At 44.2% G+C, this 15,846-nt stretch overlaps 1 protein-coding gene across 1 annotated transcript; it reads left to right on the plus strand.

Moving 5' to 3' along the window:
* Window positions 1-265: 265 nt before the first annotated feature.
* Window positions 266-15,280, plus strand: ADIPOQ (adiponectin, C1Q and collagen domain containing). Its single transcript, XM_030576561.1, is given in 5 exon segments — window positions 266-341; window positions 9,474-9,689; window positions 14,285-14,401; window positions 14,404-14,424; window positions 14,427-15,280. Coding segments are annotated over 5 exon segments (810 nt in total). The 5' UTR covers window positions 266-274; the 3' UTR covers window positions 14,816-15,280.
* Window positions 15,281-15,846: the final 566 nt, after the last annotated feature.

The following is a 15,846-nucleotide window of genomic DNA, read 5'->3' on the forward strand; positions in this document are numbered from 1 at the left end:
AGATGGAAACTTAAAATATAGACTTTTCTACCAAACAGTGAATTAATCAGTGTAAATTGCAGTTGGCTTGAAAATTCTAAACATCAGCTGATTTTTTTTAATAAAGCATATCACTTTGTGATTACTATTTAGAAAAGTGGCCCAAAATTGAGCTGCAGAGAGGAAAACTGATGAGAAATACCACCCATTAAATCAGCATGCTCAATAGCAAATAGAAAGGAGAGCATCTTAACTGACAGTTCCACATGCCCCCTGGAGATAATGATGTGGTGGCATGACTATTCTCTCGACTGCATTTCTAAAGGGACTGCAGCGAACCAGCCAGGACTCTAAAGCTGCTGGTAAGACCCATTTTTGTTAAGGTTCTGGGTTTTATTTCTTCTGGACTGAATCATTCATACAGATTTTTATGTTTTAAGGAAACTCCATTTATTGCCATTAAGGTTAGGTATTGTTATTGTTGGTAAACCAAGTGATCATTTTAAAACCAAAATAACACATCTTGTAGGCTGTGAGTGATCTTTGCTTTCAAAAGCACTGCATTGAGTTAGCAACCAAAAAACTAATTCTAAGCAAATCTGGAGCAACAGAGAAAACAATGGAGCATTTAGGGTAATTACTATATTTAGATTTCACTCCTTTTTCTTAGAAGAATCATGAAAAGCTTGATTTTGCTCCAGTGATCTGTAAACTATGAGTAGTTCACATACTTACTTACCATACAGAAATGTAATGATTTACATAGCACAGCTTTGGGTTGTAAGGTCATTGGGGCAGTCACTGCAAATGTAGTTTGTCTTGTATATTCAGTCTGTCTGCATTTAATTCAAGTAAATAATAATAATACCCACATCATTGGTCAGACTCCTCTGAAAGAAAATGTTTGAGTTTGATAATATAACATAACATTATTTCTAGGCATTGTGCAATATGCAACAAGGCTTTTTGATACAGTTTTAGCAGTGTTCAAAAATAATTATTTAACCACAGAATAATGGCATTGTTTCTATTAATGTTATCCAGACCAATGCAGATAAACAAATACACTTTGTAAAATGTATTTTAATTTAAATTATCTTGATAGCTACTAAATTAACTGAGACCCACTAAAATTAACTCATCCATTAGTTACCAATATTTATCAGCTCAGCCTTTCAAACTGAACCCCCAATATATTTCATATATCTCTGTATGGTTTTATATTATGCTGATACATGCTAGGATCAAAGGGGAATGGAAATGAAGACAGTGTAAATGTTTTATACCTAATTCAGAGTTCTGTTCTTCTTCATAACTGTTTGCAAATGTGCAACACACCCTAGAAATGTTTCTTTTGTGCAGCATAGGACATAGAAACATAGGACACCTGGAAGGAAGGAACATCCTAGGTCATCAAATCCAATCCATGCTATTGCAGGCAACCTCATCATATAATCCCATTCATAAATGTATCAAGCTCCATTTTCAAACTCGTTAGGTTGTGTGCTCCCACAACTCCAATTTACAGAACCAGTGATTCGTAGAAAGCTGCTTCTAATTTCCAGCCGAAATCTATTCATGCACAGGTTATACCCATTTGTTCTTGTGCCAACCTTGCCCTTTAGCAACATATTTACGGCCAACAAATTGGCATCTTTGAGAAGTAATGTACAAAGGATTTGGAACTAGAGTCAAGCATAGAATAGTTTTGTATCCAGTTGCCATGAATCTTCACTAACACATTGTGGCATAATGTTGCTTTTCATATCAGAGAGGCAAAAACCATAAAAATGTAGCCAGCAAAAATAGTTTTAACTACAATTGACTCTGCATGCTGGCTGCCAAATGCATACTTAATGCTCTAATCTTTCCATTTTATTTTTATATACTCATCCTTCTACGCTTCTATGTGATTCAACAGGGATGTCATCTCACTGTGATTTGCCTTTCTGACAAGGAAAATAGATACCGTTCCCTGGGTTCTGCGGTTGGTGGTGTTTTGCTGTTAAATTATAGGACTTGCAACTGATTTCCTGTCCCTTCAATATAATCAGAAGCATCCTTGAAAGTCATTTGATTTCATTTATCTCAGAGTGCCATTTTGGTGTAATTTCAACAAAAGGATCCAGACCCTCAGCGGGTATAAATGAGTGTTGCTCCATTGAAGTCAAATTGCCCCCACTGAGGAACTGGCCCAAGGGTTGTATACTATGACCAGCTTGTTAATATCACACAGAAATTTCAGACACATGAGGCTTGTGTGATACCAGAATATGGCCCCAATAAGATCATCAAAACACACTGCTTAAAATATTTAATTTTTTAAAAGCTTGCTGTATTGAATTATATCATATTTAACAATAAAGCTGTGCAAGACAAGTGTCAGCAAAGCCATTACTGATAGGTTGGACAGAGTACTTAGTTGGCATGCTGAAGATGCATGTGTTCTGAGCCTAGCTGGATCCTGAATATGTATTCCTGAAATAGCAAGCATACCAGCACTCCTTTGCTTATCTCAGTCCCCTGGGTACAGCGAAGAAGTGTTGCTAGACCATGCCCAGATATGTACCCCACCATTTGCCAAACATTCTCAGAGATGCCTTCACCCTGAAGATAATATTTTTTTGGCATTTACAGGCATCAATTTCACTTGTCCCCACCTGCTCAGAAACCATTGCTGCGTCCCTTGTTCCAGTGGAACAGCAGACTTCTCTGAGAGAGGGACAAAGACACTTCTAACAAATGTTTAATTGTTTTTAATTCCCGTAGACCTGTCTAGCCACTGAGAGCCAGCTCATGTTATGTAGTGCCTTACTCCTTGAAGAGGCCCATAAAAATCAATGGGATTGCTGGCAGAGCAAAATACTATTACTGTACTACTTCTGCTACTACAGCATGGCAGGATCTGGCCTTGAGTAAAAAAGCTTTAGAGCTTGCAAGTCTTGTTTGGTCCTTACAGGCCTTCAGTATAGAATTCTGAATGTTTGTTTAAACATCCCAGTTCCTACAACTGCACTATCCATGGTTTCTTTTATTTTTTCCCCTTTAAACCACGTAAACATATTTGTATCATAGCTGATAACATGTCATTCAAAATACGACATTTACATTTCATAAGAAAATCTATCCCGAAATGTGGAAGCAACTTTTATTTTTAGCAAGGAGAAAATGAGATGATTTATTGTAATGACCATCTGTGATGGGTGGACTGGCCCCGCACTGGAGCAGAAGGGGTTAAATCAGTGCTCTCAGCAGCCGAAGCCATGCCTCCTCGACCCTGCTGGGCATGCTCCAACTGCTGCTGCAGTATAAAAGGGAGACAAGGGAAGTCAGGGGCACAAGTCACCAAAAAAATGATCCTAGAGCAATTCACCCAGATCCTCCCCAGTGGAGGGAAGGAGGTGGTCCAGCGGCATAGGCCAGCAACCCTCGTTGACACCGTTGAGTTAATGGAGGACTACCTGGTAGCAGATATCCCGGGGCCACAAGCCAGCTACCCTGAAGATGAAGGATGGTTCAGCTGGAGGGATCCCTCATCGCAATGAACTGGGGAGAGCACAGCACCTATGCTGAACCTCAGCTACTAGCATGGGCCCCCAAGAAAGGCGACTAGCAGGCCAAGGACCAGCCTAGAAGGAAGGAGACCCATCGGAGGGGGTCCCCCCACCGAAGACAGGTGCACCCTTGGGGGAGGCTGGGACCAGTGCTATGAGTGCAGGCAAGAGGGACACTTTCACCAAGATTGCCCATATGTGGATTGCAGTTATGGCTAAGTATGGGGGGTCAGCCCCCGAGCCCGAAGGAAGGGCTCAGAGAAACTTGTAGTCCCCATGAGGGTAAATGGGGCCCGACACTGGCCCTGGTGGACACTGGATGCAGCCAGACCCTCATCCATGATGGGGTGGTACCTAACTCTGAGCCTACAGGGAAGGAGATACAGTTACAATGTATCCATGGGGACATACGGCTCTATCTCGTGGCTAGGGTTAAATTGGAGATCGTCCCGCATGACGCAGTCCTCCAGGTTGCAGTCACTCCCCAGACTAACGTGTCCTGTGATCCTTGGGCATGACTGACTTTGGTTCAAGGAGCTCCTAAGGGGCTACAGGCACTGAAACCCAGGCAGGGAGCAGGTAGCGACCCCGTGGGGAGGGCTACTTGGCCAATCAGTGGATCCTGACCCGGGGGGAGGGCCCTTCTGACACCTCCCTGGCCTGAGATGGACCACCGCCCTAAGCAGAGACTTCCACAGAGGAGGCCCCGAGGAAACGAGACCAACAGGGACTTTGTCTGGGAGCAAAAGGAAGACCCAACCCTAAGCCACACCTGGGAACAAGCAACAACCCCAGGCCCTGAAGTTGGGGCCTGTACCCGCCACCCACAAGAGCCACGCTTTGAGATCCGGCAGGACCACCTGTACTGGGTGGTCAAAGACCCTTAGGCATAGGAAGACCTCTGACAGCTGCTGGTTCCACACAGGCTGTGGCGTGACCTCCTTCACTTGGCCCATATGGTGCCATGGGCAGGGCTCCTGGGGAGAGAGAAGACCCTTCAAAGGGTGGCCCAATGATTTTTCTGGCCAGGCATCCACCAGAAGGTAAAGGATTTCTGTGCCTCTTGCCCAGAGTGTCAGCATGCCGGACCAAAGAGGGTACCCAAAGCACCTCTCATCCCATTACCTGTGAAGGGGTTCCCTTTGAGTGTATTAGTCTAAAACTGGTGGGGCTGCTGGAAAGGAGTGCGGGGGGAACTTCTACAACCTGGTGATAATGGACTAAGCCATCCCATTGTGAATAGCCAAGGCACCTATGATTGCCACCGAGCTAGTTAAAGTCTTCACCAGGGTGGGGATACCACAGGAAATCCTGATTGATCAAAGTACCAATCTGATGTCCTGTCTGATGGCTGAACTCTGCCACTTACTCAACATCCGGGCTCTCAAGTTGTCAAGGTACCATGCTCAGATGGATGGGCTGGTAGAGCATTTCAGTCAGACGCTGAAAATGATGTTGTGTAAGTTTCTGGAAGAGGACCCCCGGCACTGGAACACATTACTTCCAGCCCTGCTGTTCTCTGTATGGGAGGTACGCTAGGCATCAGCCGGCTTCTCCCCTTTGAACTCCTCTATGGGCAGCAACCTCAGGCCATCCTTGACCTCGTTTGGGAGGAGTGGGAAGAGCAAATGACCCGAGTCACAGGGGTGATCCACTACGTGTTGCAGCTGCAGGAATGGCTCCATACTCTGGGAGCTTTTGCCCAGAAGAATCTGTTACAGGATCAGCACATACAAGAACAGCACTACAACAAGGGAGGGCAGACTCTGAAAGTTTGAGCCAGGAGATAACGTCCTGCTCTTGTTACTCTCCACAGACTCCAAACTGATGGCCAAGTGGCAGGGACACTATGAGGTAACCTGACGGGTGGGACCAGTGGACTTATGAGATCTGGCTACTGGAGAGAGGGAAAGAGACACGCATATACCATGTTAACCTGCTGAAGGCATGGAAGGCCAGGGAAGACCATTACCTCTTTCCCTCCTGAGCCCAAACTGGGACTGCTGGTCGACAGAACCCTAGAGTCTGGGCCGGCCACAACGGGTGCCGAGCTGAGCCCTGAGCAGTGGGGACAGCTGCAGCGTGTCTTGCAGGCCTTTCCAGAAGACTTATCAGCCTGCCCTTGGCGGACGGAAGTCATACACCAGCATATAGCCACTATACCAGGCCAAAAGGTCTGTGACGCCCAACGACCCCTCCCGAGGAAGATGTGGGAGGCCATCAGGAGGGAACTAGACAGCATGCTGGAGCTGTGGGTAGTGGAAGAATCAAGGAGTGAATGGCGTAGCCTGATTGTCCTAGTCCCGAAGTCGGATGGGACCACCCGCTGTTGTATCGACTTTAGGAAAGTCAACTCCGTCTCCTGCTTTGATGCATGCCCCAGATGGAGGAACTCTTGAAGAGGCAAGGAGGAACTGTGTTCTTGTCCATGCCTGATTTGACAAAAGGGTATTTGCAAATACCCCTTATGTCAAACTTGAGGGTGAAGACAGCTTTCCCTACTCCATTTGACCTATTTCACTTTGTGAGAATGCCTTTTGGACTGCACAGTGCCACTGCCACCTTCCAGTGTCTTATGAACTCCATCCTGCAGCCCCACAACCAGTACACTGTGGCGTATATTGATGACATTGTGATATATAGCGCCAACTGGGAGGACCATCTCCAGCCGCTCACCAATGTACTAGGAGCCCTAAAAGAGGCCAGGCTCATGGCAAACCCAGCAAAATATCACCTTGGTCAACAGGAGGTGACCTATCTAGGGTACATAGTGGATGGGGCAAGCTGAGGCCCCCTAGTGGATAAGGTTCAAGCCCTAAAAGACTGGCTTGCACCCATGACAAAGAAGCAAGTGAGGCAGTTCCTAGGACTGGCGGGGTACTACTGCTGATCTGTACCCAATTTCAGAATACTGGCAGCCCCTCTCTCGGACCTGACAAAGAACTTGCAACCACAGAAAGTCTGGTGGTCCGAGATATGCGAGGTGGCCTTCCAGATGCTGAAGGAATGGCTAGCTCAGGGGCTAGTTTTAACGCACTCAGACTTTATGAGGTCATTCATCCTACAGACAGATGCCTCACAAACGGGGTCAGGGCAGTCCTCTCCCAGCAAGTCAATGGGGAAGGACACCTGGTCCGATATCTAAGCCAGAAACTGTAATCCAGGGAGACTCAATATTTGACCATCAAGAAAGAGGCGCTAGCCATGAAGTGGGCAGTGGACACCCTGCGTTATTACTTACTGGGGAACCCTTTCCAACTAATTACTGACCACGCATCCCTTTGCTGGCTTAATAGCATGAAAGATCATGCGTTGGTACCTCTCCCTACAGCCATATAATTTCCAGGTCTTCCATCGACCGGGTAAGGCACACGCCAACACAGATTTATTTTTGAGGCGGGACAGGGAAGAGGACAAGGAAGGACACCAGACAGGTGCCCTCTTCAGGGGGAGAGTGTATGACAGCGTGGACTGGCTCACATTGGAGCAGAAGGGGTTAAAGCAGTGCTCTCAGCAGCCAAAGCCATGCACCCTAGACCCTGCTGGGCATGCTCCAATTGCTGCTGCAGTATAAAAGCGAGCAGCATCGCTCAGTCTGGGTGCTCTTCCGAGGAGGAAGGACACTTGGTAGGGGCTCTTGCCCATGAGCCGTTACAGCCATTACCTGTGGGAGCCAAAGAGCCAAAGACCTGCCGCTATCAGAACCCCAGGGAGCGTCCAGTGCCGAGGAGCCTGGAGGCCCTGACACCCTATGGGCCACTGCTGCAGGAAAGCCAGTAGGAAGTGACCCAGGGAGGTTAAGGGAGTGATACCTCCCACTCTCATGAGGTTAGTGTGTTTCAGTGGGATTCCCCACTGACCCAGTGGTGGACCACTCTAATGCTGTTAGGGCCCTGGGTCGGGGCCTGGTGGGGTCGGCTGGGCCTGAGCCCTGCTACTGGGGCTGCCACCTCCGTGGTGATGGCTCCCAGGCACCAGCCACTAGGCCACCCTACCCTGCCTCCGAGGGTGGCTGTATTGACTCTGGCCATTAGGTCACCGTAACCTGCCTCCAAGGGTGATTATATTGACTGTGGCCACTAGACCATACTACCCTATAGTCAAGGGTGGTTGTATTTACTCTGGCCATTGGGCCACACTCCCTTACAGTTAAGGGGAGTCCTACTGACTCAGGCCTTTGGGCCACGCTTTCCTGCAGACAAGGGAAGCCCTATTGACTCTGGAAATTGGGCCACACTCCCCTGCAGTTAAGGGGAGTCCTACTGACTACGCAGCCCAGTGGCTGAGTGCAACCGTATTGACTAAACCACGTGGCCTCACAACACCATCCCTTTATTAAAATTAATTATCTGTCATGCCTCTTGTGATCATCAGATCAGGGATTACTTTTTGTTTCATTGTATAATCCAATGTTGCACTGCATAGAGATGAATTTGACCCTCAAATAGTGAATGTAGGATTTTTATTCTGTAAACCTGATCTTAAATACTACCCCAGGAGCTAATCTGAGAAGTCATACTGTTTGCTTCTAATATAAAAGCAACCAGTTTGAAAGAGCAAAAGTCTGGTAATACAACTCCCAGATATTTAGTGCATCAGATTCCATTTCCACATTGACAGATCTCAATGGAAAACAAAAAAAGCATTAAAATCTGATAGGATCACCTATAGGGCCTGGAAATCTGAATGTAGATTCCTGACAGTAGATGCTCCAAGGTTAGTGTACTGTATCTGTAACAATATATTGCATGGTGGCATATGAGATTTTGTTATGAGTTCTGCCAGACTGTATTTTGCATCAGCTGTTCACTCAACCAAGCAGAAAGTTGGATTGTGTCATCATCTAGTTGACTGGAACATTGCAAAAGAAGCTACACACTTGATGGCATGGCATCACCATATTTAACATAAAAATCTAAGGTCAAGATTCTGACCTCAGCTACACTGGTGTTAATCCAAAAAAACTCCATTAATGTCAATGGAGTTACTGGAGACTCTGTTGATTTCAATGGCATTAGTCTGGATTTACAGCAGTAGTAAAGTCAGAATCTGTCCCGGAGGGTTTGGTTTTGGATTTCACAGTAGTTTTGCACCAGAAAAACTCCTTAGTCTAATTTAGAATAGGATAAGAGAGGTCAGAATTAGGACTGTTTCTGATTAGTCATTGCTTTAAAACACTGAAGATACCATAAAGAGTGTGGGAAAATATATAAAAGTTATTGCCACTTGGAAAGTGACAGAAGACAAGTGAAATTTCCCCTGATGTTAACAAAATGTTTGCAGTGTTGTTGTAGCTGTGTTAGTCCTGGGATATTAGAGGGACTAACTGGGTGAGGTAATATCTTCTATTGCACCAACTCCTGTTGGCAAATAAGACAAGTTTGAGTTGACCTGGAGCTTAGAGAGGTCATGCATTGAGGGACAAATCCTGCTCACATCTCTTCCCTCACTCCATCTCAGGGTGCAAAGAGCCCCCTAGCAGGAAAAGAGTTCGGCAGCATAAAGTAGAAAAGGGCTTGGGAATGGCCATGCAAGGTCATCTTCTGTTTAGTGCAGAACCCAACTAGGCAGGGGGCTCCGTGTGTAGCAGTGCATGGGAGTGGGGGTGGCCCAGATTAGGAGCAGGGACCATAGCCAGCATCATTCCAGCACTTAATCAAGATACTCAACCAGGCATTGGTGGGTACATTTGCTTCTGAGGGCCTGATCCTGGGATTTCAATGGGAGCTGAGGGTGCCCAACTCTGAGTTGAGAAGAGGCATTTAAATGAATAGAATTATACCCTGTTAACGTGTCAATCTCGAGTGGAATGGAGTTTCCCCAGGGAAGAATTTATGCATTCAATTGTTGTCCTCTGTCTCTGTTGGCTCAATGACCATCGCCACTTTGGCATTCAGGTTCCTTGGACTAAAATGCTAATAGAGTCATTGTCCATTTCAGAGTTCACAATGAAACTGGTGCCAAACCTCCTTCTTTGCTTGCTGCTACTGGTGAAACTGTATCATACTGAAACAGCAGATGAAGAACCACAGCCACCTAAAGAGCCTTGTGCAAATTGGATGGGAGGAGCACCAGGATACCCAGGCCACAACGGCGTCCCAGGCAGAGATGGAAAGGATGGGAAAGACGGGCAAAAGGGAGACAATGGAGAGCCAGGTCTGTGTGAGGCTTTAATATTCTATATCATTTCAATCAAACATGACCTGACTTCTGCGGGAAGGATCCTCAGTAGGGACAGGATTCAAAGTTCATGGAGGTCATTGGAAAATTTCCACTGACTTCCATGGGCTTTGAATCAGGCCTAAAGTTCTTAGAGCTATTTGGAGGTAAATAATGTGTCATCCCATATTTAACAAATGAGAGCATAATGCACAGAATGTGTATATAGAAGAGGGGACAAATATGTCCTTTGGCTGGAAAGTTCTGAAATGTTAGGAGCCAGGTAACAGTTTAGAGGAAAGAATTTCCCTGGCTTCTTCCCTATAAACAAACCACTGATTCTGTGTCTATGTAATTATCTGCTCCTTTTGGTATCAGAATGGTAAATGAATGTTTAAGGATCTGATTGTTGTTTTTATTTCAATGCAGTGTGTAGTTATTTTGCAATACAGAGAAAGCTAGTCAAATTTGCCAATATTTGTTTGTATTTGAAGTCACTGTATGTTATTCAGCAGCAACAGCTATAAACATTGCCAGCATTTCCATTTTCAGCAACTATTTTATGTCATTTATAAAATGTAGTTCTCACCTAAAATTTGGCTTAGAAGGTCTCTTCCCAAACAGCTGAGAAAATGTTGAGGTTATCATTGGTTAACTTTTTGGTTAACTTTGTTTTTTTCTGTGAAAAACTGCAATTTATGCTTTTGAGGATTCTAGAAATAAAATGAAAAAATGACAATTATTTCAATTACCATGCACGTGCATTAACATTTCTAACAGCTATCACTAATTCAAAACTTCGGATCAATATCTGCTTACAAAATAAACTGGGAAAAATCAGAACTATTGGAAATCTCCTGGTTGGCAGCTAATGGGGCTTTCTCTCAATGGAATTTCCATAGGCAAATTGATGCACATGAGTATCTAGGTATAAAAGTACCAAGAAATATTAACAAATTAGTGAAAATAATTTTAGATTCTCTACTCTTCCAAATAGTTAGTGATACAAATAGGGGCCATCATCCATCCCTCAGACTGTGGGGAAGGGTTCTCACAATTAAAATGTATATCCTGCCTAAACTCCTCTATCGTTAAAGGGTATGTCTATACTGTTTGGGCTCTAGGACCCTGCAATGTGGGAGGCTCCTAGAGCCCAGACGACTACAATGCAATGAAACAGCTCCACAGCCCAAGCCCTGCAAGCCTGAGTCAGCTGGCATGGGCCAGCCACAGGTGTCTAATTGCAGACAACATACCCTAAGTGGCATACCTTTATATAGCCCTCTGGCTTATCTATATATATCTGTCCAACTTATTTTAGAAAATTTAATAGCATTATTAGAACCTTCCTGTAAGGCTCTGATCAGAGACCATGACTACCACCTCAAATTCCTTAAAGCCAACAAGCTTTGATCCTCCAGACCTACAAAATTAATATTATGCTTTTATCATAGAAAATGGGGAAGAAAATGGCAGATGAAATTCAGTGTTGATTAAATGCAAAGTAATGCACAGTGGAAAACATCATCCCAACTATCAATACAAAATGATGGAGTCTAAATTAGCTGTTACCACGTGAGAAAGAGATCTTGGAATCATCAAGGATAGTTCTCTGAAAAATTTGCTCAATGTGCAGCAGCAGTCAAAAAAGCTAACAGAATGTTAGCAACCATTAGGAAAGTGATAGATAATGAGACAGAAAATATCATAATGCCACTTTATAAATCCATGGGATGCCCACACCTTGAATATTGTGTGCAGTTCTGGTCACTGTATCTCAAAAAGATAGTGTGAGAATAAGAAAAAGTACAGAGAAAGGCAAAAAAATAATTAGGATATGGAACGCTCCATATAAGGAGAGATTTAAAAGACTGTTCAGCTTCAAAAAGAGATGACTGAGGGGGGTATAATAGAGATCTATAAATCATGAACGGTGTACAGACAGTAATAAGGAAGTGTTATTTGCCCATTCACATAATACACAAACCAGGGGTCACTCAATGAAATTAATAAGCAGCAGGTTTAAAACAAAAGGAAGTGTTTCATTACATAATGTACAGTCAACCTGTGAAACACATTGCCATGGGGATGTTGTGAAGGCCAGAAGTATAACTAGGTTCAAAAAAGAATTACATAACTTCATGGAGGATAGGTCCATCAATGGCTATTAGCCTGGAGGGTGAGAGACACAACCCCATGCTCCGGATGTCCCGGAACCTCTGACTTCCAGAAGCTGGGATTGGCTGATAGGGAATGGATCACTTGATAAATTCCCCAGTTCTGTTACTTTCCTCTGAAACACCTGGCATGGGCCATTCATCAGAAGACAGGATACTGAGCTAAATGAACCATTGGACTGACCGAGTATGGGCACTCTGATGTTCTTATCATGTCACAGATGCCAAAACGGTTCAGCATGCCAACATCCGTGTACTCACATGGGTGGAAACTGACAGGGGCGGCTCCAGGCACCAGCACACCAAGCGCATGCCTGGGGCGGCAAGCCACGGGGGCGTTCTGCCAGTCTCCACGAGGGCGGCAGGCAGGCTGCCTTTGGTGACTTGCCTGTGGAGGGTCTGCTGCTCCCGTGGCTTCGGCGGACCTCCCGCAGGCATGCCACCGAATCTGCAGGACCGGGGACCTCCCGCAGGCAAGCCGCCGAAGGCAGCTTGCCTGCCGTGCTTGGGGCAGCAAAATACCTAGAGTCGCCCCTGCTCACATGGGTGGAAACTGAGCAGATATTAATGCATCTAATTCCCCAACAGGTCTCCTCTTTTTGTCCAATGGAAAAAAAAAAAAGGTGCCTACAGTGATGGCTGCATAAAGGGTCAGGGCTATCCTAGCTAAGAGGTTCCAATTTGCCCATAATTCAAAGCACTTATTTGGGACAACCGAGACATGCAAATTGGGAACAAACCTACAATTTGGAAGTACTAGCTGGGTATCGTATGGATTTCCAAATTAGTTAGTTATGAGGGCTTTGTCCCTTTTCTAACACTAAAACAAAGTTATAATCTGCTGATCTCAGCGGAGTGGCAGTACTTTCAGTTCAGACATTTGCTAACGTATCAATTTGGTCCAGATGACCTAAGACTGCCCGAGGCCCAGAAGTACTGAGAACCTTAAAACTGCTCCAAAAACTCCCCAGGACCATGTCCATTATGCATACTTTGTTAATGAAGAGGAACTTGATTAGTCTGAAGCTCTTTGAGAAAGTGTGGGAAGGGGATTTATCACTGCCCTTAAAAGAACCCCAATGGCAGAGCATATTACAAAAAAATTAAAAATGCTTCGGTGGATTACAGGTGGCCCTTGCTGCAACAAAACACAGGTTGCGAAAGGCCGTATCCTCTGATGTTTGTGGGTGCTGTAATAAAGAAAAAGGAACTCAGATGCATATACAATGGGATTGTCCAACAGTCAGGCAGCTGTGGAAAGAGGCAGCCACAAGAGTTAAAATAATGCTCAGCTTCAGCTGAAAATGATATCCTAGGTTATTTATCTGCTAAGCTGGGTTTAACTGTGCCATAAAGTCATTGGGTTTTGAGGGCAGCAGTGATCATCAAGTGCATGATTTTACAAAAATGGAAGAATAGTCTTATGCCCAACATAAAGCAGTGGTGTTTGAATCTGTCTGAGTTAGCAGCCAAAGAAAGAATAGCTTATGGCCGTAGAGAGCAATTATATTGTTTTGAAAAAAATGTAGATCCTCCCACCTTTCTGGATAAAAATGTTGTGATGGCTCAAAGTATGGCAGATCTTCATTCCGCCTAACCCATCCTCTCCTGTGTGCCCTGCCCTTGTCCGGTCCCCTCCATCCCTCTCCTTATTTATGCTTGGCTTCTCCTGTTTTATTACTGTTACCCCCACCTAACACGTTATGTCTATGCAGAATTGTCTGGTCAGGTCTTGCAGCTTTGATAGCTTGTAAAACTGTGTAATTCCATCATTCTATTGGCGATCCCATGACGCATGCGGTATTTGGAAACATACACTAGCTGTAAGTCATTCCCTTTTTGTCCTTTTCATTGTCTGTTTCTTTATGAAAACCAGTAAAATAATTAATCATAAAAAATTGTAACAGCAAAAACTTCAAAGTGGATTTTATGATGGGACTAAAAGTGTGCCATATATGTCCATGGAGGGTGCAAATGATAGTCCCAAAGAACACCAACCGACCACTGCAGCAGTATCCACTGCAACCAGAGGAGACGACTCAATGAAGCTAAGCATCAGATTTGAATTAGCTACACTCCATTGAAGTATGGGTGTGAATTCCGGCAGGGTTGAGTCAACCCTTTGTTTGTCTGAGATAAATTGAGCTCCATGCTGGAGGGGGTTGGGTTTTTTTGGAAGCCTTTTGAATAAGGATTTAAAATCTCATGGGCCTGTTTTCAATAGGCATTAGTAAACCTATTAAAAATTGCCCAACTGGCCACCACTCAACATCTCCCACTGTTCTCAAACAGGGATTTTATCATCTCCTACTATAGAACTATTATATCAGCACCTATGCTGACATGAATCTGATTTGGTTTATTGTTGGAAATTCCCAATATGATCATTCTAATCAAAATAATTTTCTCTTATAGGTGAGCCAGGCCCCAAAGGGGATACTGGAGAGGTAGGAGCTCCTGGCACTGAAGGCCCAAGAGGATTTCCAGGAATCCCAGGGATGAAAGGGGAGAAGGGAGAAGGTGCTTATGTTTACGATCGGCTTTCAGTGTTGGGCTCACAGCAGAGCCCCTGTCCCCAACATTCCCATCAGATTCACAAAAATCTTCTACAACGAACAACATCACTACGATGAAACCACGGGGAAGTTCCGCTGCAGCATCCCAGGCCTGTACTATTTCACATACCACCTCACTGTGTATTTAACAGATGTGAAAGTCAGTCTGTACAAGAAGGACAAGGCAGTGCTATTCACCTATGATCAGTTCCAGAAAAACAATGTCGACCAAGCTTCCGGGTCTGTTTTGCTTCACCTGAGTGCCGGAGAAGAAGTTTGGCTTCAAGTGTATGGAGAAGAAGAAAAAGAAAACAATGGTGTCTATGCTGATAATATCAATGATTCTACTTTCACGGGTTTCCTCCTTTATCCAGACTTGGATCTTCATTAAAGTGTGAGTCCAGTACATGAGGGAAGAAAGGAAGGATTAGCCAAGGAATTGATTTGCGAACACTCTAGGTTTTCCTAAGCACTATTTCCACACTGTGATTACTAGCAAACAGTGTTTTGTAGGGCTTTAGACTAGGTATTATAATCACATGAATGAAATCCTGGCCCCATTGAAATCAATGGGAGTTTTTCCATTGACTTCAGTGGGGCTATAATTTCACCCCACATCACCACTTCTGCCCTCTTTCCAAACTCTGAGCCCAAATATCAATACAGTCACTAAAGAAATAGACAGAGATAACATAGCGTCTAGTCCACTGGGCTCCTGTTCCATGACAGAGGCTCCTAAGTGCTATGATAATTCAATAATAAATATAATCATAAATAATACAGCTCCTTGAAATATTTTTGAAATTCACAGTTTTGACAAATTTTGAATGTCAATGACAAAATTCACAATTTAGAGCTGGCTGAATTTTTCAAAATGTTGAACTTTTCAGTCAAAATTTCAATTTTTTATCAAAATAAGGAAGAAAATATTTCATGAAAATTATATGAAACTTGTTCCTGCTTTCCACCCAGCTCCAATAAACACATCCCATTGCCATTGTAATCCTGCAGTTTACTCGGGCCTTCTAACTCCTCCCATTGTTTAGTGTTTTTCCTAGTAATGTTATGTCTAATTTAGATTGCAAGCTCTGTGGGCAGGTGGTGTGTCTTTTATTTATCTGGAAAGCATTACATACACCTATCAGGGTACATAAATAACCATGAAAACAACTCAATGGCTACTACCATCTTGAATTTAGATTGTTCCAGAAGCTTCACTTCTTTAGAGACCAATTTCTGTGGACTGTTCTAAAATCATGGCATCCCCCTGCAAACAACATACAGTACCAGATATTTGGAGAATGGGAGGCACCAACAGGCAGCTGGGAAGATATTTAAATGAAAACAAATCTCTAATTAAAACACTGGATCTGCACTGTATTTAAAGATGTAGCGGTTCAGCACTCGTGCTGTAATGTGTGT

This window comes from Gopherus evgoodei, chromosome 9 (assembly GCF_007399415.2).
Source record: "Gopherus evgoodei ecotype Sinaloan lineage chromosome 9, rGopEvg1_v1.p, whole genome shotgun sequence".
Classification (NCBI taxonomy): domain Eukaryota; kingdom Metazoa; phylum Chordata; order Testudines; family Testudinidae; genus Gopherus; species Gopherus evgoodei.